Source organism: Typha latifolia, chromosome 10, assembly GCF_019914945.1.
Source record: "Typha latifolia isolate L0001 chromosome 10, TyphaL0001v2, whole genome shotgun sequence".
NCBI classification, from domain to species: Eukaryota; Viridiplantae; Streptophyta; class Magnoliopsida; order Poales; family Typhaceae; genus Typha; species Typha latifolia.
This window is the reverse complement of record NC_133095.1, coordinates 3,562,663-3,582,234: the sequence shown is the minus strand read 5'-3', so window position 1 is coordinate 3,582,234 and position 19,572 is coordinate 3,562,663. Positions and strand designations below refer to the sequence as shown.

General features: G+C 39.1%; 3 protein-coding genes across 6 annotated transcripts; 1 reads left to right on the top strand and 2 right to left on the bottom strand.

Moving 5' to 3' along the window:
* The first annotated feature begins 75 nt into the window (after positions 1-75).
* LOC140796323 (upstream activation factor subunit UAF30-like) lies at positions 76-5,009 on the top strand. 2 transcript variants are annotated; one of them, XM_073149308.1, is made up of 3 exons: positions 76-485; positions 4,387-4,509; positions 4,653-5,009. In XM_073149308.1, the coding sequence occupies exons 1-2, from the start codon at positions 186-188 to the stop codon at positions 4,504-4,506; spliced, it is 420 nt and encodes a 139-aa protein (XP_073005409.1). In that variant the 5' UTR covers positions 76-185; the 3' UTR covers positions 4,507-4,509; positions 4,653-5,009. The 2 variants fall into 2 exon arrangements, 1 of the variants encoding a protein (XP_073005409.1); XR_012110442.1 differs by having other exon boundaries at positions 99-485; positions 4,387-4,577; positions 4,653-4,755.
* A 1,516-nt stretch (positions 5,010-6,525) lies between these two features.
* On the bottom strand, positions 6,526-9,290 carry LOC140796991 (uncharacterized). 3 transcript variants are annotated; one of them, XR_012110569.1, is made up of 5 exons: positions 8,441-9,290; positions 7,927-8,274; positions 7,188-7,825; positions 7,024-7,121; positions 6,526-6,899 (listed from the first exon to the last, which is right to left on the bottom strand). XR_012110569.1 is itself a non-coding variant. In XM_073150229.1 (4 exons), the coding sequence occupies exons 1-3, from the start codon at positions 8,894-8,896 to the stop codon at positions 7,202-7,204; spliced, it is 1,428 nt and encodes a 475-aa protein (XP_073006330.1). In that variant the 5' UTR covers positions 8,897-9,290; the 3' UTR covers positions 6,526-7,121; positions 7,188-7,201. The 3 variants fall into 3 exon arrangements, 2 of the variants coding, with proteins under 2 accessions (XP_073006330.1, XP_073006329.1); XM_073150229.1 differs by having other exon boundaries at positions 6,526-7,121; XM_073150228.1 differs by having other exon boundaries at positions 6,526-7,825.
* Positions 9,291-16,730: 7,440 nt separating this feature from the next.
* Positions 16,731-19,001, bottom strand: LOC140796548 (pentatricopeptide repeat-containing protein ELI1, chloroplastic). The gene has a single exon (XM_073149591.1). It carries the CDS (start codon positions 18,943-18,945, stop codon positions 17,041-17,043), a length of 1,905 nt encoding a protein of 634 aa, XP_073005692.1. The 5' UTR covers positions 18,946-19,001; the 3' UTR covers positions 16,731-17,040.
* Between the last annotated feature and the right edge of the window lie 571 nt (positions 19,002-19,572).

Below are 19,572 nucleotides of genomic sequence, written 5' to 3'. Positions count from 1 at the left end.
ACTTAAAACTTTATTTACACAATAGAATCCTAATTTTGTTAATTATCAATAACATCCTTATAAATTTTATATTTCACTCCCCAAGCCCGCCTGAAACAAAATAAAATAAAAGCGCCTCATCCGCGCTGCAGTCCATCCATCCATTCTCCAGTTCCCCCCCTTAAACCCAAAACCCTCTCCCCAACATGGCGGCGGCTAGCTCGGTGGGCCTCTTCTCCACCTTCTTCAACGGCGACCTCCTCCCTTCGTCTTACGCCGGCACCCTAGTTCCCTCGGGCGTCTTCCCTCTCCGGCGCCGGGCGGTGCCGCCGGTTTCTCTTCGTGCGTCGGATTCGCCGCCGCCTGCGGGGAAGAGGCAGCCGAGAGGCATCACGAAGCCTCGTCCCGTCTCTCCGGCGATGCAAGCCCTCGTCGGCGTCCCGGAGATTCCTCGCACCCAAGCGCTCAAGCTCATATGGGCTTACATCAAGCAGAACAATCTCCAGGTTTAGTTTTATCTGATTCAATTGTCTCTGGATTTTATGGAGATGAGTTCAAGTTGTTTTCACGTATACATTACTGCGTTAGAATGGCCTATAATGATCAATGATGCTTATGAGATTTATTTGCTTAGCTATGTTTCTTCCTTTTTTTTATCTCTCTCCTATCTCAGAAAATTAGCGGAAGAAAGGATGCCTCATTTAGATAAGAAGGGAGAGACTAGAGCAGTAAAGTGAGCCATTGGGTCATGGCTATAGCGATATCATACGACTCTTTTGCAATTTGATAAGAAAACAATAGTCATTGTTTATTCTGTGCATTTTGACTTAGAGGCAGCTTCAGAATCTAGTGTAGTTCTTCACCTATTGGTCATTAGGTTGAGGTCAAAGTAGAGGTGATGTCACAGTGTGAAAGTCAAGTTTGTGTTTCAGTAGGGTTTATACGGGATTACAGGAACGTCCAGTGTGTTTGATTAATATAAGCTTGTTGATGGCTGTCAAAACATAATGAAGTTGGTTGTCTGGTTTGATGTCAATAGAGAGATGGTAAAACACTTTGTTGGCCTGTTAACTTGGAAATCATTATGGATAAGGAGTTTAAGAAGACCTGAGCAAAGAATGCTCCCAATGAAAAGTTTAAATGATAGGATAGCTTGAGTTTATGATGCAGTAACACTTGTTTAGAACTTGAGATCCTTCAGTTGATATGTTGGAGATGTCAAATTGGTAATATTGATTTTTCTTGACATATTTGATTAAAGCTATGTAGTTTAGATCTAAAGTGCACCTTCGAAGAGACAAGCTGTTCCTTGTTTTTTAAAGGCTAATACTCAGTCTAATACATAAGGTTTTGTGTGGTTAGGTTTCTCATAATTATTGCCTGGTTGCCTAGGTAACTTTTCATTCATCTACTTGCCAAATATATAATTTACTCTCCTCAAAATTTTCAAATCATACCAAATTAAATTTTTCATGTTTTTCATTTTGAATTCCATTTAAAAGAACATTTTATGAAACTCTATGCAAGAAAAATGCAAGTTGCCTCACAATGTGCCCTTATATTAGTTTCAATATATATGCACACCAACACATGTCACACACGGAACATGATTAAGTGAAATAGATCAAAATAATGCATGTGCACTTGTTTCAAAGTCTTTGAACTCATTTTGCAGAAGGAATTATTTCAACTCAATAACTTATGATGTGACCAATTTTCTTTGAGGGCAAAAGCGAGATTTAGATAACAATCCTGACTCATTGTTTTTTTGAAAATTGTTACCCCCAATATTCCTGTCATTATTGTTATTGTGTTGTTGTCATTATGAGCATTGTCGTTGTTACTTGTTAGACATGCAAGTAGTAGTAATATGAGAGAAAATAAGCTACATGACAGGAGTTCTCTCAAGCATTCTTTAGTCTCTGCACCCACAGTTGGCACAATGGAGGATTGGAACTGCCAATCATAGTGCTAATGGGAAGCTTGAGCTACTTTTCCTCATAGGCAGATGTACTGTTTTATATTATAAGGTTTTCTTGGGGGGTTAAAGTAGGCATTATATTACCTTAGAGAAAGGCACCTTAGCACTTAGGTGCCCCGCCAAATACTGAAGGTGTCCCTATACGGTAGATCTAGTAAAGAAAGGGTGGTAGTATTATCCAAACAGAGGAAAATGTTTGGTTTTTTCCTAGGGAGGCTAACTAGTTAGAACACCGGTTTGGCTCCCTATAGTAGTGGGAAAGACAAACCGAAGGAAAAGAGGAGATAAGTTGTCAAAGATCCAATAAAGTATGTCACCGCTGCTAAAAGACCTATTGGCAGCAAAGAATGTGTATGAGAGTTTCAGAGTCATACTCAAGGATTACATAGTAGAAAATTTTGATCTTGAAATTTTTTGGAGTGCGAAACTTGAGAGCCTCCGCCTCGACTTGCAAAGGGTTTCCCACGTCACGGCACAACTAGTGGCACCTGATAAGATAGGTAAAGCAGCAGCATCTCGAGCCATAAAGGCCACACCTGCACGGCATGGTTACAAGGAGTAGGCACTGTCTATGTTGATTTTGATGTACCCCAATGGAGAGATCATCCTTTCACCACAGTCCTCGTAAATCGGGGCTCTGTTGGTTGCCGGTGGAGTAAGTTGAATGATCAACAGCCTGCACAAGTCTTGAAAATCAGTTGCGCTGACGATGATTGCTGACCTTGGAAGACGTGGCCATTGTGTTTTTTTTTCCATAAAAGCCACATTCCTATTGCAATAATAATTTAATTATAGTAGCAGCTTCAGGATTGCCATTCGGTTCTTCTGTCCAGTCCTCGTTGCATGAAGTTAGGGGATCCTAAAAGTGAGATTAAGTTGTTTCACTCGATCCCAGAATTCCTTTGCCTTAGAGCACTGTATCAGAAAATGCATCTTACATTTTATTACCAACAGGGCACAAGGTAGGGCGATTTAGAGACAGGCTTTGGAGTCTAGCATTGGTTGGGTCCTTGGGAGGTAACCCCACATAATTTTTCACAAGAACATTTTAATTTTAGGAGTAATAGGCAACATCTACAACAATTGCCAGCCACCCCAGGTGAAGACAGGACAAGGCACCAAGTTAGAGCGAGACTCAGCAAGGAACCTTGACATTGAGGAAGCCATGGGCTTACCACTAGGGCCCAGCTACCAGGTCCAAATTTCTTCAACCTGAATACATGGAGTAGGAATCGAGCAAACCAAGTCAGCTAACGCACTCCCAAAAACCTTTCATTCTGTGGCTATCCACCTCTGGTTAACAATAAACCAAGCAACCCTTCTGCAAGATTCTAACATTGACATTAACAAAAGTTCCTTCAAAGCGAGGGGAATGTTACAGATTCATCGATCATCAAGGACCTCAGTAGACAAGCTAGGGCCCATGATTTTGAACAGCCCAAGTCTGATAACATGAAGAGAATCATGAAGGTGTCAAAATGCAACCAATTCCTTGGCCTTAGTTTTCAAAGGCTTCTAAGGTTGACAGACACAATACTTATCTGTCATCAACTTGACCCACAACTTCCAGAATGTAATGAAAGATTCATGGCTTGGGAAACCACAAACCCAATCTGAGATTAAGTCAATCAACAAAGGTTGGATCTGTATAGGCATCTAAAATGGGTCGAGTTTTCAAAAAGTGGTAGTGAGTGATGTATTTGCAAGGTTCAGTGCAGTCTAGTATATTCTGTTATGAGTCTGACTTAACTGAGTTCAGAATAGGCCACCTATACATAGGTCTTCTATACTTCTCTGTAATAATGCTGATCTCGAAAATATTTCATGTCCCCTTTGATAAATTAGGGCCTCTTCACTATAATCTAATATTCTTTTGTTAAGCACATTTTCATTTGGCAATCAATGAGTTCCTGAAGTCAGACCAGCAAAAGAATAGACGCCGAGTAATTTGATGTAATTTTGGTTGCAGAGTCTCAGCATTTTGGTTAGATTTTCTTGTGGAAAAGTTGATGAACTAGTTTTCTAGCTTTATTTTACTCAAGACTGTTACATTAATTGATTCTTAAATATGTTTACTTGATTTGTAGAAGATATGTAGATCTAAATCTTTTATAGCTGTCGTAAATCTTTGTTGTGCAAACTTAAGTAAGAGGAATGATGGCTTTCTGTTGTACCAAGTCCGAAACCAAGTGAATTCAAATTTTGTTCTGTATGTTTACCTAATACTTTTTTTGTCATTCTTTTTAATAAGCCAATCCAATAAATTTGTGTTGCATTATTGACTCTACCAAAAACTGGCTGACTCCATGTTATTACTACTGCACTGTCTTCCACCTGCGTCGGAATTATTGTAGTTTGGATGTTAGTATCTGAAATATTGAACTTCCGTCAAGTTATTCGTACCTTGATATCATTTTCTTTTCCAGGATCCAGAAAACAAGAAGATAATTGTTTGTGACGAGAAGCTAAAAAATATATTTGGAGGGAGAGAGCGTGTTGGGTTTCTTGAGATCTCAGGGTTGCTTAATCCTCATTTTGCAAAATAACAGGTTCAATTATCAAGCCAAAATTTTGTACATGGGTGAATCAGTGAGGCTTACAGGATAATATCTACAGTGTGACTGACATTCTGCCTTTGCTATCTTAGTTTCTCACTTTGCTTTCAGCTTACTCAGATCTGTATCCTTTGCAGGCGACAGGATACATATGCTGATATGCCATGTCTTGCAGATGTGCTTTTGACATTTTTGCCTTTTTGTAATGATGTTGTTTGCAAATGGTCAGTTTCAGCTATACGTCTGTCTTGTCTTGAATGCGGAAATTTCTTCCTTCTCCCTTCTTCACTGTAACAGCCCTCAGCTTGTTTATCTAGGAAGTTGATTTTTGGTTCTTTAGACATATGAGTTTGCTTTTGTACTGGCAAATTAGAAGTTAGAGCATATCCTTATGTCAAATTTCCCTTGTACTGCATTCCAAAGATCACATTAGATAGTTGTCTGAATTTTGGTGGTATTGTATTCCGGCCAACAAATTCTGCAGCATTTTCTCACATAGTTTCCCCTATCTTTTCCACATTTTCTGTAGTATCTAAGGTCTTTCACAGAAGTATTTACACTAAGTCAATAACTGCAAAGAAATCTTTCCTGTAGGGTTTCTATCTCTCTAATGCATGACTTTGGTGTACTCAAAAGGATTATACATGTATCATATATGTGGATATAAATCAGTCAAAACGGTGAGATTGGCGTTCTTCAAATGAACTCAGATGATGGCACGAAGGTCGAGCATTTTTGTGAGATAGATGCTACATTAGTTGAATCCATGCTTGTTTATAGTGCTAAGCTTTTCTTTTCTTTTCTTTCCTTTCCTTTTGTACAAATTGCTGTATGCCTCATCAAACATATACTAGCAAAGTAACAACTTATCATCCATTCTCAAGTGACAAAATTAGAAAAAGGAAGCAAGAAAGTCTTCAATGAGAAATCTGCTGAGATTATTCTCAATAGATGATGAGGCTAAAGAGAGTGACCATGGTAGACCAAGCATGTGGCCTCTGTTAACTGCCCTTGTTTTCATGGGAGACAGGACGTACGATTCTCAAAGGCCTTCTCTGTAACATCTCGATCATCCAGATGGATTTTTCTCTTCATTTCTTATTCCAGATTTGGTTCAGACTTGGCCACATCTACAAATATGCTTCCATGGTGAGTATCATGTTACATTCCTATGCATTTCTTTGCCATACTAACAGCGTATAAGGTGCCCATCACTACTAGGATCCCTTGTTAAAGACATATAATGGAAAACAATTAGCTTAAATCAGATACATTTGTTTCTATTGTCCGAGATTGTAATTGGGTTGCAGAACAACTTGCCCGAAGTGCAGTTGTTCAGAGTAAAGATCCAGGCATATCGGATGTTTGTCGATTTGTCTCTTTGAGTCCCTGTCGAGTTAGGCTAGGGTTGGGGTGGGGTGGGGTGGTGTAAAAGCATATAAGGTTGCTTTCGGAGTAGTTGTTTCTAATTGGTGAGAAAGCTTGTTTGTTTGGCTAGAAATTTTGAAGGTTTCCCAAGACACCAGTCCTCCCATGGAATAAACACATTGGGGTACGAGAACAAGAGGTGCACAGCCATCAATGGGAGTGGCATCATGATGTTGAAGGTTCTGGTGCTCGCCAGCACTTTTGCTTGCACAAACTGTTAAAGCTATAACTCATCCCGCACACCTGAATTGAACCAGAGTACAGGCAATAAATGAGATAAGAAAATCACATGGGATACTTGCAGGGGCCCCCCTCATCTCCCCCCCACCCCCACCCCCACCCCCACTGCTGCAATGATACTTTCAACACATCCTGCATCAAGTTAAATGTAACAAGGCCCATTCATTCTATCTGCCACTAGATCTGGCTGGCAAAGCAGGGCATGTAGTGAAGGGTGAAGGTAAACTTGAGAAGAATGACGCTGTCATGCAACAAAGAGGAGAAGGTAAAGATGATGTCAGCATTCGGGAGAAATTGGGCTGGCAATACTCAATTTCGAAGAGAACACAAAAGGAGAAATCATTATACATACAAGCCATTCAATATATGAGATAAAAGAGATTGTTCTGTCTCACATCAACTTTAATTAAAAGCTAAGACTAGCACCGGTCCAATTTCAAACTATCTCATACGGCATGGTGTTTGCATGCAAAAGGTGAGGACAAATCAGATCCTGACCCACGCAACCAAACGGTACATGTCATAAAGCCCTTTCCACCTTCATCTTGAGCAACTTTGGAATACAACCAAGCAGCAAAAACACACTTAAATGAGGAATTATATGAACAATGGATTGCTGGCAGTACACAACTTGGTCCCACCAGCAAGAGAATTACTATGGGCGACAAAGTAACAGCACCACCATGGATGGCCATTTGGGAATGGATGGAAGCAATCTGTGAAGAAAGAAAGAAGCCCCCTTTTTTCTCCATGCCACAGAATATGGTAGAAGAACAAAAGCAATCTAACCTAGAAACAGAAACAATCTCTGCATAAAGAGTATAAGGATTCAACAGAAACCTGCAGATGCGAGGCCTCAGGTCTGTGATCAATTATGCTCCTATGTACAGAGGATAGCTCGGTCACAGAACTCTGCATCCCCTTGAATTAGTCCTACCCTACATCTCATGACAAAGTTAGTCAACCAAACGAAGAGCCAAAGCTATGAACAAACTACTACTCACTTGAGATATTAGAATTAGACTTCAACCCTCCATACAATGCTATCATCAGTATTACTATGTGGCTTCTCCAGAGCTGCAACTTTAGAAAGATGACTAGTGGATAGGTTGGTCTTCCTCCTTTCTCCATGAGGAAGCTCAAGGGCTTCACTGACCGACCCACATCTTATATCAGCTGGAGGGATGAAACAATCCATCGAAAGTCCGGGAACGTTGAATGCCACTTCATCAATAGTCCATGCCTCCTCCATCCTAGTCTTTGAATGGCTCATCGCCGTCTCGCCAAACCGAAAAAGGGTGACGGCAGATCGGCCCGAGTGGGCAATCATCATGCCCTCAACTGGGCGATAGTCCTCAATGAACGAATTGATCGTAGTCTCCCAATAAACAGCATCGCCGCCAGTGTTAGACTGAATCCGGGTAAGATGGGAATCCTCTATATGAACGACGAGCCCTGTTCTCTGGCTGAAATAGCCGAAAAGGACATGTCTTATGATCTCCGCAGGGCCCTCACTCCTTTCCTTCAGTGTTTGTGGATCCGTACAAAGCTTGAGGATGAAGCAATCCTCCCCATTGACCTTCTTCTCCCCAATGCACCGAGCATTAGCGAACATACTTGCCGTGGTCAATGGATCAAGACCCTTGAAATGTCAACCATGGTCAATCAAAGGTAGTTTCTTTGTTAAGGCGATTAAAGAATCAAGGAGAGTTGGGTCAAATCCACTCGACAAAAATTTTATACCTGGAGAGCCCGACGAAGGGGTCGGACGGGCCCTTTGGCAGCATGAGCCCCGAGCCACGGAGTGTGGCGCCAGACGAGCTTCCCATTGCAGCCGGCATGTATCTTGCTCCCCCCGACAGCGAGCTCGACGTACCAATTGTTAGGAGCCATCTGCCACAGTACGAAGCCACCGGACTCGGCGACTTTTTCAGCATTGCGGTTCTTGATGACGCGGTTCGCCGTCTCGAACTCCGTAGCCACCATCCTCAGCTTTCCCATGGCGTAGGCATTCCGTACCGCGCTCAGCAACCTCAACCCACCGGATGCCGCAGTGTACTGCTGCAGTATGTACTGAGCTGATGAAGTCTCCTGAGGAACAACATGATTATAGCCGTCAAACACAAGTAATTTCAGTCGAGCATTTCATCGAACATGCGATCTGCGACTATACAACTGGTTAAAATCCAAAAATAAATAAAGACGTACTAAAGAAACAAATCAATATAAAGAATCAGATAAAAGAGCAGGATCTCACAATGGGGGTATCCTTGATACTGAGATGGGGGAGGGGCTCAGCGGTGCAAACATGAACGGGGGCGAGCGGCACGCCCATGACGCCGAGGAGGAGGCGGAGGTCGGAGCGGCGCTCCAAGGAGGAAGGTCCGGCGACCTCGCAGGCGCCGGAGACGGATGGCGCGCGTGCGAGATGGCCTCTCACCCACTTCCCCCACCCCTCCTTCTTCTCCTCGCCCACCCACCCTTCCCCCGGATCCGGCCCCTCCATTAGCGGCGCCAATGCTTCTCCGGCGCCGGCCCTAAGGTTCCCAGATCTCCCCATCAGCTCCATTTCCAGCGCCGTATCCTGGCGCCGCCCCCTCCACCGCCGCGGGAAGAGACTGCCTCCGGGGCTCTCTGACCTCAACCTCGCCGGAGATAGCCCCCTCGCCACCTCCTCCCGCAGAGCCGAGAAGAACCCTTGCTTCTTCTCCATTGGAGAAACCCTAGCGACCAATGCAAAACCCTAGAAGAGCGAGAAAGAAGGGCAGGAAGTAGAAAACCCTAGGAGAGAGGATGATGGTAGGAGGAGGAAGCTCTCATGGACGGATCTGTTAAGGAAGGAGAGTGGAAGGCAGGGACTATAATGTGAATCTTACTCCTCCGAGGGGCATCCAGAAATAAAAGAAGGAAAAAATGGAAGAGAACAATAGCATCTTTATCATTTTAGGAGAGGTGGGATGTGGATGGAATGCGAATAAAAGATAAAGGAAGGGTGGATTTAGAAAGAGGATAGGAGATCCAAAATAAAAAGAAGGAAATTATCGAGAGAGACGAGAGTTGCCAGTCGACACTGAGAGTGACGAGCTGCGGAGGCCGAGAAGTTATACAGTTACTAGTCGTGGATCCACCCACATCCCGGTAAGCTTACTCCCTGCAATAAAAGTATTTGCAAAATAATTCCACTTTATAATCACAGTAGCAAATATGGATCCGAACATATATTAGTCGCAAATAAGGGCTATTTTAGTTTGGTAGGATGTACGGATGTATTGTTATGGAAGCAATAATATTAATATACGTTTATATAAGTTACATTTTGTACACAATATGTAAGTAATAGAGAGGGGCATTTGCACTAACAAAAACCTTTAATAAATTTTGGTGAAATTTATTTATCCATCTTTAAATTTTAGATTGGATCCATGTACGTAGATGAGCATTTATTCTCAATTTATTAAAATTAATAAATATTTAAATATAAAATATTGCAACAATTGAACTAATTAGAAATACTAGTTTTGCCAGAAAGCATACAAAAGATTTATGTCTTGAAATACTATAGCTAGTTTAAAGAAGACTTTTTGCAATTTAATTACATTTAATTTTTTTTTAATTTGACATATAAAATTAAGTGAATATATTTTATATAGTTTATGCATATTTTGTTATAATAAAATACGTATAATTTATATATACAGTGTATACTAAAATTAATTATTATAAATTAAGAATTAAATATAATTAAACTGTAAAATTTTCAAGTTACAAGAAAGGAAAAAAAAAAGTAGCATAACACATATAGCTTTTATATAGTGTTCGCACAAGCAATAAACGATTGAACTCCTGTTTGCGTAAGAGGAGAGAACGGTCTATGTCCGCTTATTGTGACGACACATCTAGGAAAGATTCGGAGGATAAAAAATGCCTTGTTGTCGCGCGCTTGGAAACTAGCAAGTGCGCTAGGCCATTTAATATATTATAAAAATTTATAATTACACTTATTTTTGCCTAGTTGGATGTAGACTCTCATTTAATTTTATAACAAATTGAGAATTGTTGACCAAAATGGGCCTACTTAACAAATTATTTATAATTTTGGTTTACTCATCAATTTTTATTACCAAAGGGTTTTATTTTGGTCAACTCAACTGATCGTTGAATAGTTTAATGCTTTCATGAATTCAGTGATTTCACTGTTCATGAAAAATTTAATAAAATGCTTAACTCTTGAATAAATGAGATAGAATGTGATGGTTTTTTTAATAAGATGGCAGAGACTAAAAATGAGCCGTTAAATATTTAAGTGGTTTCAGCTAAGCTAGTCAAAATAAGTCCTCCTTAGTAATAAATTTGATCGGTGGAATGGTAAACCAACGCAATATATAAGATTTTAAGATGGCTTATTTTAGTCAAAGACTCTCCTTAACTATATAAAATATCCAAAATGCTTGTTTGGTTACTTATTAATACATTTTGTTTTATTAGCATGTGTGTGTAGTGTAATCAATTTTAGACTTTGTATGAACTATTTCTACTCTTATTTTAGAGGGAAAAAAAAAGAAGGTAGATAATAAAATATTTATTTAATATTTTCTATCAACACCAGTAGAGAATGAAAATAAATAATAGTTCATATCATCTTAATCTAATTATCTCTATTTTAAACTCATTTAATTAACTTAATCACTAACTATCTTACAATATTAGATGCGATCTAGTCCCAATTAAGGAATTTATTGGGAGTTGGTCACCTGTCACGTATCTATTGAGAAAGTTTCTCTGGTGATCTAATGGTTGCTCATCTAAGTAGAATCAAAATATATAGATATAAAAACTCTGTTTAATATTACAAGATAGGAAGGAATCGTGCTTTAATTTGGGGTTTATCGATTTAGACAAAATCTCGGCTGCTAATGAGTGCTTAAAAAGCCTTAATTTAGTTTCTTCCATACTTCATGCTTTGTTTTACTAGAATGATCGATTTTAATTTTATTTTGAGACTCGCATGCAATATGCAATGAGCTCCAATAATTTGTCACATTATTCATTATGTATAACAACAAAATTATCTTATTCTAATAAAAATAGGATTATTCTGATCACTTTGGAATAAAAATAGGCTTATTCTAATATGAATTATTTTATATTAATATAGCAAGTAAATAATCACTTAGACCTATATTACTATAGTAATACATATTTCTTTTTTCATATTTTTTTTTACCTAATATTTTTATATTTGATTAATTACCCGTCTAAAAGGTATTATTTAATCGAATATTATTACTTTTTAAAAATACAATCAACTATTATTTCAATCACTCTTTTTATTAGGTCAAAATCTGTTTATCGACTCTTAATAATTTCTCTCTCCGCCTCACAATTATCGTCATTGATAAAAAAAAAAAGTATAGAATATTTACAAAGTACTCATAAGTAAGGATTTTTTTTCATATAAAAAATAAAAATAAAAAGTTTAGTTAAACTGCCATGTATGTTCCCAATTGTCCAAAGATTATATGTCCTAACCTTTCATTGTCAAAATTATTATACCCTTTCCTGTACTTAATCATCCACAAGAATATCTTAATTCCACTTGCTACTAAGAAAAGTAATCATCCACAAGAATATCTTAATTCCACTTGCTATTAAGAAAAGTTGGGAAATTATTAGTAACTAACACCTTTTCCCATTTATTAAAGCCAATGTTAGGGGCAATTTGTATAAAAATGCCTCTTAATTATAGTATTATCCAAATGAATAAAAGAGCCAAAATTTCATATTCCAAAATAAAAGAGCTTTTTTATACTATTATCTATTTTTATATTAGACATTTTATTTATTTTTCGTGACACATTAACTTGTAACTATGTAAAAGTGCTGAATGCCTCTTCAAATTAACTATTTTCTATAATTTTTCCTATTTAAAAATATTAAATAACGGTTAGATAATTAAATTAAAATAAATTGAAGGTAAAATGATCATTTGATTATTTTTCATTAACATCAAAGTGTCACCCAAAAAAGGGAAAAGAAAATATTTGTGAAGATAGGCTTTAGTTTAGGAAGTTTATATATGTTTATTAACTCTTAAAATAACAATAATTGTGAAATAAAAATTAAATATTACAATTTTGCATCATGAACTAATAAATAATTAAATAAATAAAACTTGCATGCCCACTAACAATGGAATCCAAATTAGTTCGAATTCCAATCTTATTAATAAAATATATATATATATTCTTATTAAATGTTGGTTGAAGAGATTTATCGTATTGGTGGACGTCCATTATTTGTACCTCCTTCGTCCTTGTTTGCAATCTCGCTCATTTTCCGTGACCTCTACGGCATGAGCAGAATTAAATATGTAACACAATAGTCAATATAAGAAGAATCATCATTTTTCTCAACAAATAAATAAATAAAATAAAATAAAATCATTATGATCAAGATTAACACTAATCATGGACCACCTTGGAGCCCAAGAATACACTCTTGCGATCTGTAAGGCTGACAAAGATCTTGACGTGGCATGGCGTGGCACATGTGGCATGCTAGGTCACCAATCGCCATGCATGCATGCATGTGTGATCTATGACACACATGCATGGCACCAAATTCTACTGTCCACAAGTATGTGTTTGTTTGGACCCTCCTATTATAAATTTGTGAGATAAATTATGAGCATAATTTTATTCGGTACACCGCCATTGGATGCGTACTAACGTATCGATCTCATAATCACGTTATACTCGAGCGACCGTGACCATTAACTCTCTCTAATCAGTCTGCGTCGAATCACTATATAATTTTCTTTTATTAGTCTCCCTAAGTGTGAATAATAGTAATTTAAATATCAGATAAAAACTTAACTCAGAGTGCATTTTAATATTAAAAACAAGCGAATGCATTGTATACAAAGACATAGGTAATAATAAGATTGAGGTTTTGAAATTAACTGCATTTGTACATGATTTATATAGAAATGGAGACAAGAGCTCAAAAAGAATTTCTTGAGCACTTGATGACTTTATCTAGATATTTAATACTAAATTGCAAGAACTACAAATAGTTTTAGATAACCCTTGAAATGTTATTAGTTGTCAATGGGGGGCAATAAAGTGGCTCATGTATTTTTAATTTCGAATTCCAATAATATCGATTTAATTAAAGCACCATTAAACTTTTCACTTGTTTAGAGGAAAAAAAAACCCCTCAAACTCGCAATATTATGAACTAAATGGGCCTCTGAGATAATTTGCATTGAAAAGCCCAAAAGATAATTTAATTAGCCCATTACTTTTATTACTCTCTCTCTCTCTCTCTCTCTCTCTCTCTATATATATATATATTAGAATCAACCTTAAATCCCAAGGAATTAACTAGCCAAATCAAGTGAAAAAGATCAAGTGAAAAAGATCAAGGGAGGGGTACTTTCGTTATATAAATATAATTTTACGGCGGAAATACTTTGATTATATAATAGAAAAGGTAGTTGTTGCACTTTGATTCAGACCAGGGAGAGGAATTGAGGAAAGTTAAGTGCTTAAGTTGATGGTGCAGTTGAATCAAATAAAAAATAAACAACTATATTGATAGATTTGTTAAAAGCATAACATATATTATCAGTATATTATCTAACAACTTAAGTTTTTAATCTAATTGGTTATCTAACATAATATCAGGGTTTATTTTTTTTTTGAGGTCATAGGATTAAACTTCAATAGCATGTCTTTATTCTCTAAAACTTCTTTTACTATTATATAGTGAGATGCACGTTCAATGATCAAACATCTTTCCACATACAATAGTAGAAGCCACAAGTGAGAAAGATATGTTAAAAAGATGTGATATATAACCAAGACCTTTGTGTTATATTACTTGACTGCTTAAGTTTTTAGATTAATTTTTTTGAGGGAAATAATTTAAGAACATAAAGGGTAGATATGGGTTTAACAAAGCGTCACTCCTTCGTAGATACAGAGGCACTTAGACTCCACTAAATTTTAGCCAATATACTAAGCCGCCTAATTTGAGTATCAAATCCTGTGTATTACCGAACTATTGTTCTGCTAAGATATCATTCCAAGTCACTGCGTTACCGAACCGCTCTTCTGAGCTAACCGTAATGCTAAGTGATTAACCGAGCCAAGAGGTCGAGCAAAATTGCTAAACCGTCAAATAATCTTTTCCATAATAAACTCTATAAGGTAGTGGATTGGTTTTTAAATAAACTAATTATCTAACAGGAAACAAAAAAATTCAACAAAGTGAAGAGAGAGTTGATCCCACCAACACAGGATGCATGAGTAAAGGGTAGCACAATGAGTGTACTCACACAAATTAATAAGCACGCAAAGCCAAATCTCACTCGTCCTCCAGCCCTTGAACTCGGCGCGCAATGCATAAGAGATGATATAATCATATAAATTAGCTATTTCCCATCATGTAGGGTTGGCAACTGTACTATCATGTCAAGTTGGCTATATTATATTATATAAGTTCTATAATTTAAAAATACGGCACAATTAATAAATGAGTTATTTCTATTATTCTCTATCAATTTGCATTAGAGCAAAATTCTTAAATTTGAATTTCACAGGACCTATTTATCGTTTATAATATAAAACTTTTGCTCCTCTAATAATGGCTTACTAACTCGCTAGATTTGTATATAAATCATTTATTACTTATATAACATGAGCATAATATAGTCAGTGTTATGGTGTTCAAATAGTTAAAGAGGCTTGTGTTGGATGACTGTATTCAAATTTATATTATAACGGCATTGATTCAATCGGAACATCATAAAATTTTTATTTTTCTATTTATTAATATAACATAGTTTTTTTTTTTAAAAAAAGAAAAAGAATTTTTATAAATCAAGTGCCGCAGTTATAAAAGACGTCGTTGAGGTCGGAATGCAAAATTCGAAGACTGAGGACTACCCCAACCCATTAGAGCGGCAGACTACTAAGCTTATACTCGCTCGCTCAAGGGTGGCGAACCACAAAGCACCGTTAGGGTGGCAGAACACAACATAGTGGTTGGCATGGATTGAGCTAAAAGAGTACTAAGCTTATACTTGCTCGCTCAAGGGTGGCGGACCACAAAGCACCGTTAGGGTGGCCGAACACAACATAGTGGTTGGCATGGATTGAGCTAAAAGAGTGGTGTCTTTTATAAGTTAGTTGTGTTTAAATTCATAGAGTAAAAAAAAAAAAAAAAAAAAGTAATTTACGATCATCCTATCCATTAGAATGCAATGCAGAGGTCATCCTGTCCTTTGGATGCCAGCCCACATCACACACAGGTCATTCATTAGAGTCCCTCACCAAACACACCATGCCACTTCCCCTCTTTTCCTCCTATAAAAGCCCTCTTCCTACCAATAGAAACCCCCACATCACCACACAAATCCAGCAAGCTAGCTAAAGAGATGAAGTCCCTCTCCACCACATTAACCCTCCTCCTCGTCCTCTCCTTAGTGACCTCCTCCTTGCTCCAGACCTCCATGGCTAGCTCGGGTAAAACCACTTCTCTCTTTTTGCTAGTTTCAAATGACAATACTAATGTAGCTTGACTTTGTATTTTGGGTTGATGAAACCACTAGCATTTTGCAATGGCAAATGCAAGGTGAGGTGCTCCAAGGCAAGTGTGAAGGATAGATGCCTCAAGTACTGTGGCTTATGCTGTGAGGAGTGCCATTGTGTGCCTTCGGGGACATATGGGAACAAGGATGAGTGCCCTTGCTATAGAGATAAGGTCACTGACCCTACAAAGAAGAAGCCCAAGTGCCCTTGAGATCATTGAGGAGGAGTACACAGCTCGCTAATTATTAGCCAAGTGTTGCCATGATGCATGTGATGGTAGAGTTCTATATGGAGTGCTTTAAAAATAAATGCATGTCCTATGCATTACATGTAGGAGAGGATGTGGTACTACTTGTGTTGTGTGATGTACTGATGTGTTCTATTAATATTTTTCCTATTATTAATTAAGTTTTTTTTTTTTTTTTTTGAGAAAAAAAGAAGAGAGAGGCTAATTTACTCTCTTGTTGGAGTTCTATGTGTGATATAAGTCCGAAAACTGAGTAGTCTATTCGATCTAGTAAATAAAAGATCACAGCTAAATCAAACTATGCAAACATCTGCATTGTATTCATTATTGTGCTCCATTGCAGCTCTTTTAAGATACATGGACCCAATTTATTTGACCTTTTAATTCTCAGGTGCAGGTTTCAGTCTCACCACAAAAAAAAAAAAAAAAAATATAAGAAAGAAAAAGAAAATGGATACTATTATTAAGCAGCACCAAACATGTTAATTTAACTAGTCCTAAGTAGAGGTCATATTGTACGAGGATTAGTGAGTTCAAACAGTGATCTAACAGAGATACCATTAATAAATATAAGAAGAAAAGATGGGCATAATTATGTATATCAAAAGTTAGGTTTGAAAGGCACTAATTTAAGACTTTTGTTTAAGGCCCGAGGCCGTGACAAAAGGAATAAAAAGAAAAAGGAAAGTGCATTTTTGACACCCTTCTTTTAACACACTACGTTTTTATATCCTTGTTTCTGTTTGCAACCAGAGCAACCACTCTGTTTTCTCCTTAGTATACAAGTAAGTACCTGAATGCTAGCGTAAAAGATGGCAAGTTTAGATACTAGCAAAGTCTTCATGTGATTTGAATACCTCGGATTTACGTGATGCCTTGAGTTGCATGCTAAATTATTTGGCCAGTGCAAGAGGTTTCTGCATTGTTTCTCCTCCCCCCTCTATAAGACAAATCATAGTTATTATACATGGAAATGCTCTGCATTCACAACTTAATTCCACAATCAAATTGCGATCACCAGTAATCCCCACAAGAGCAAGAACCGTCAAGAAAATGGTGGAATCGATTTCGATCCCTCACGATAATTTTCCTCGCCGTTATCTTGGATATCAGCTTGAATGCCTGATGACAGTCAGAGCACACGCGAAGGTTCTTTACAATCTTGATCGTCGTTCCCGGTTGTGTGCTGATCAGCCCGAAGGCGATCGCCAGCTTCTCGCTATGGACCCCAAGAGCTCTCTCCTTCTCAGCCTCTTCCAAGTCATGCAACACTAATTCGGTCTGTGGGACATATCCATGAGCTTTTAGTAGTCCATTGAGCTCTTCAAGCATTGCATAAATCTCTTCACTCTTTGGATGGCTCAAATCTCCGACAACGAATTCAAACACCTTACTGCCGACTTCGATAGAGCTACATCCGGGCTCCTTCTGAACTCCGCTCTCCTTCATCAATGTCCTCACTCTAGCCACTTCCTCCCAATTTCCTACTGCGGCATAGATGTTTGATAGAAGAACATAAGTCCCTGAGTTTGCGAGGCCATTGTTTAGTAGATAATTTGCAATTTTCTCGCCCAAAGCCATCTTCTTGTGCAGCCTACAAGCAGCGAGCAATGACCCCCAGATGACGAGGTCGGGCTCGATCCTCATGCTCTGAACAAGCTCATAGGCTTCGTCGACACACCCTGCACGCCCGAGAAGATCAACTATGCATCCATAGTGCTCGACCTTTGGCTCAATTCCGTAATCCCTTTCCATAGAGGAGAAGAACTCACGTCCTTCGTCAACCAGGCCAGAGTGGCTGCAAGCATTCAGTACCCCAATGAAGGTGATATCAGTCGGTCGGAGGCCTTCTGCGAGCAAGTTCGCAAAAAGCCTGAGTGCCTCACGGCTGTGCCCATGCATGGCATAGCCACCGATCATCGCATTCCAAACGACGACATCTTTATCTCTGATGCTATCAAAAACCAAGCAAGCATCATCCAAGCTACCGCACTTGCAGTACATATCGATTAGTGCAGTGCCCACTTTAGCATTGAGCTCGATGGGGTTGTTCCTGATGTATGAATGAATCCATTTGCCGGGTGCTACCGACCCCAACTGTGCGATCGCAGAGAGCACCGAGACGAAGGTGACCTCATTTGGCCTGGCGTCCGACTGCAGGATCCTCCGAAACAGCCTCAAAGCCTCCTCCGGCTTCCCATGCTGCGTATACCCATCTATCATCGCATTCCAACAAACGCAATCTTTTTCAGTCATTTCATCGAACATCTTCCTAGCCTTCTCAAGGTCGCCCGATTTCGCGTAGCAGGTGAGCATGGCGGTGGCCGAGACGAGCCTGCGCTCTGGCATGGCGTAAAAGAGGAACCTTGCGGCGTCCACGTCGTCACCCCTCGCGTACATGTCGAGGAGGGCGGTGGCGACGTAAGGGTCATCATGGAGCGCGAGTTTCAGGGCGTGAGCGTGGAGGGCGCGGCCGAGGAGGAGCGGGCAGGACTTGAGGGCGGCGGAGAAGGTGAAGGCGTTGGGGGAGATGGAGGTTGAGGATAGCATGCGGGAAAAGAGGAGGAGGGCTTGGAAGTGGAGGCCGCGGGAGGAGTGGGCGTGGATGGCGGAGGTGTAGAGGAAGACGTTGGGGTCAGGGGTGAGGTGGAGCAGAAGGGAGAGGGAGTGGTCCAGGCGGTGGAAGGAAGAGTAGGAGTTCTGGAGGCGGAAGGCGACGATGGGGTGAAGGTGGAGGCCGGAGCGGAGTACGGCAGCGTGGAGCGAGAGGAGGCGGCGGAGGGAGGAGCAGCGGGAGATGAGGGTGGCGGCTTGGTGGGGTCGGAGGGGGAGGGTGACAGGAGGAGGAGAGGAAGAAGAGGAGGAGACGGGGGTGGCAGGGGTGCTGGTGGGGATGGAGGAGAAGGTGGAGGAGGACATGGATGACAACGATGAGAGGTCCGTTCGTTATCCGAACGAACGGAGTGTATCAAGGATGGCATTTCAGCTTTTCCATTTTCGTTAGTTAAAAGTGACGGAATTTTTTTTTATTTTTTTATTTTTGGAAAAGACTCAGAAACATTAAACAAATTAGAAATAATAAAATATAAGTTTAGCTCAGTGATAGGTCTTACTAGATAATAAAATGTATTTAGATAGGTGAATTAGCATTTTTATCTAACATTATATATTCTAGGAGCTCATGATCAATAAAGAATAAAAAAAATTAAGAAATAGGGGTGGGTGATAATAGAGACAAAAACTAAAGAGATGTTTTTCATAATTTTATCCAAAACAGTAAATGAAATCAATAAATTAGGTTTTATTCAAAAGAAAATAAAAACTTACGAGCATTCACATGTAAATTGAAATTCATAATCTTATCCAGTGCAACACAACCACTCAGGATATCCCTGCAGCAGCGATTTAACTGCAACACCAATTAAACTTGCTGTTTTTCACCAGAGAGAATAACGACAGGATAAATTCATGCCGGATACAAAAATGACAAAAAAAAAATCAGCAAAACTCATTAGTAAATGCTCGAGTTTATATAACAGTAACGAG

Excerpts from the sequence above, each read along its gene's own strand:
- LOC140796991 (XM_073150228.1), bottom strand. The coding sequence starts at position 8,896 with ATGGAGAAGAAGCAAGGGTTCTTCTCGGCTCTGCGGGAGGAGGTGGCG. Across the intron at positions 8,275-8,440 it reads GTATCAAGGATACCCCCATT|GAGACTTCATCAGCTCAGTA; the intron begins GTGAGATCCTGC and ends GTTGTTCCTCAG. Across the intron at positions 7,826-7,926 it reads CCCTTCGTCGGGCTCTCCAG|GGTCTTGATCCATTGACCAC; the intron begins GTATAAAATTTT and ends TGACATTTCAAG.
- LOC140796323 (XM_073149308.1), top strand. The coding sequence starts at position 186 with ATGGCGGCGGCTAGCTCGGTGGGCCTCTTCTCCACCTTCTTCAACGGC. Across the intron at positions 486-4,386 it reads TCAAGCAGAACAATCTCCAG|GATCCAGAAAACAAGAAGAT; the intron begins GTTTAGTTTTAT and ends TTTCTTTTCCAG.
- LOC140796548 (XM_073149591.1), bottom strand. The coding sequence starts at position 18,945 with ATGTCCTCCTCCACCTTCTCCTCCATCCCCACCAGCACCCCTGCCACC.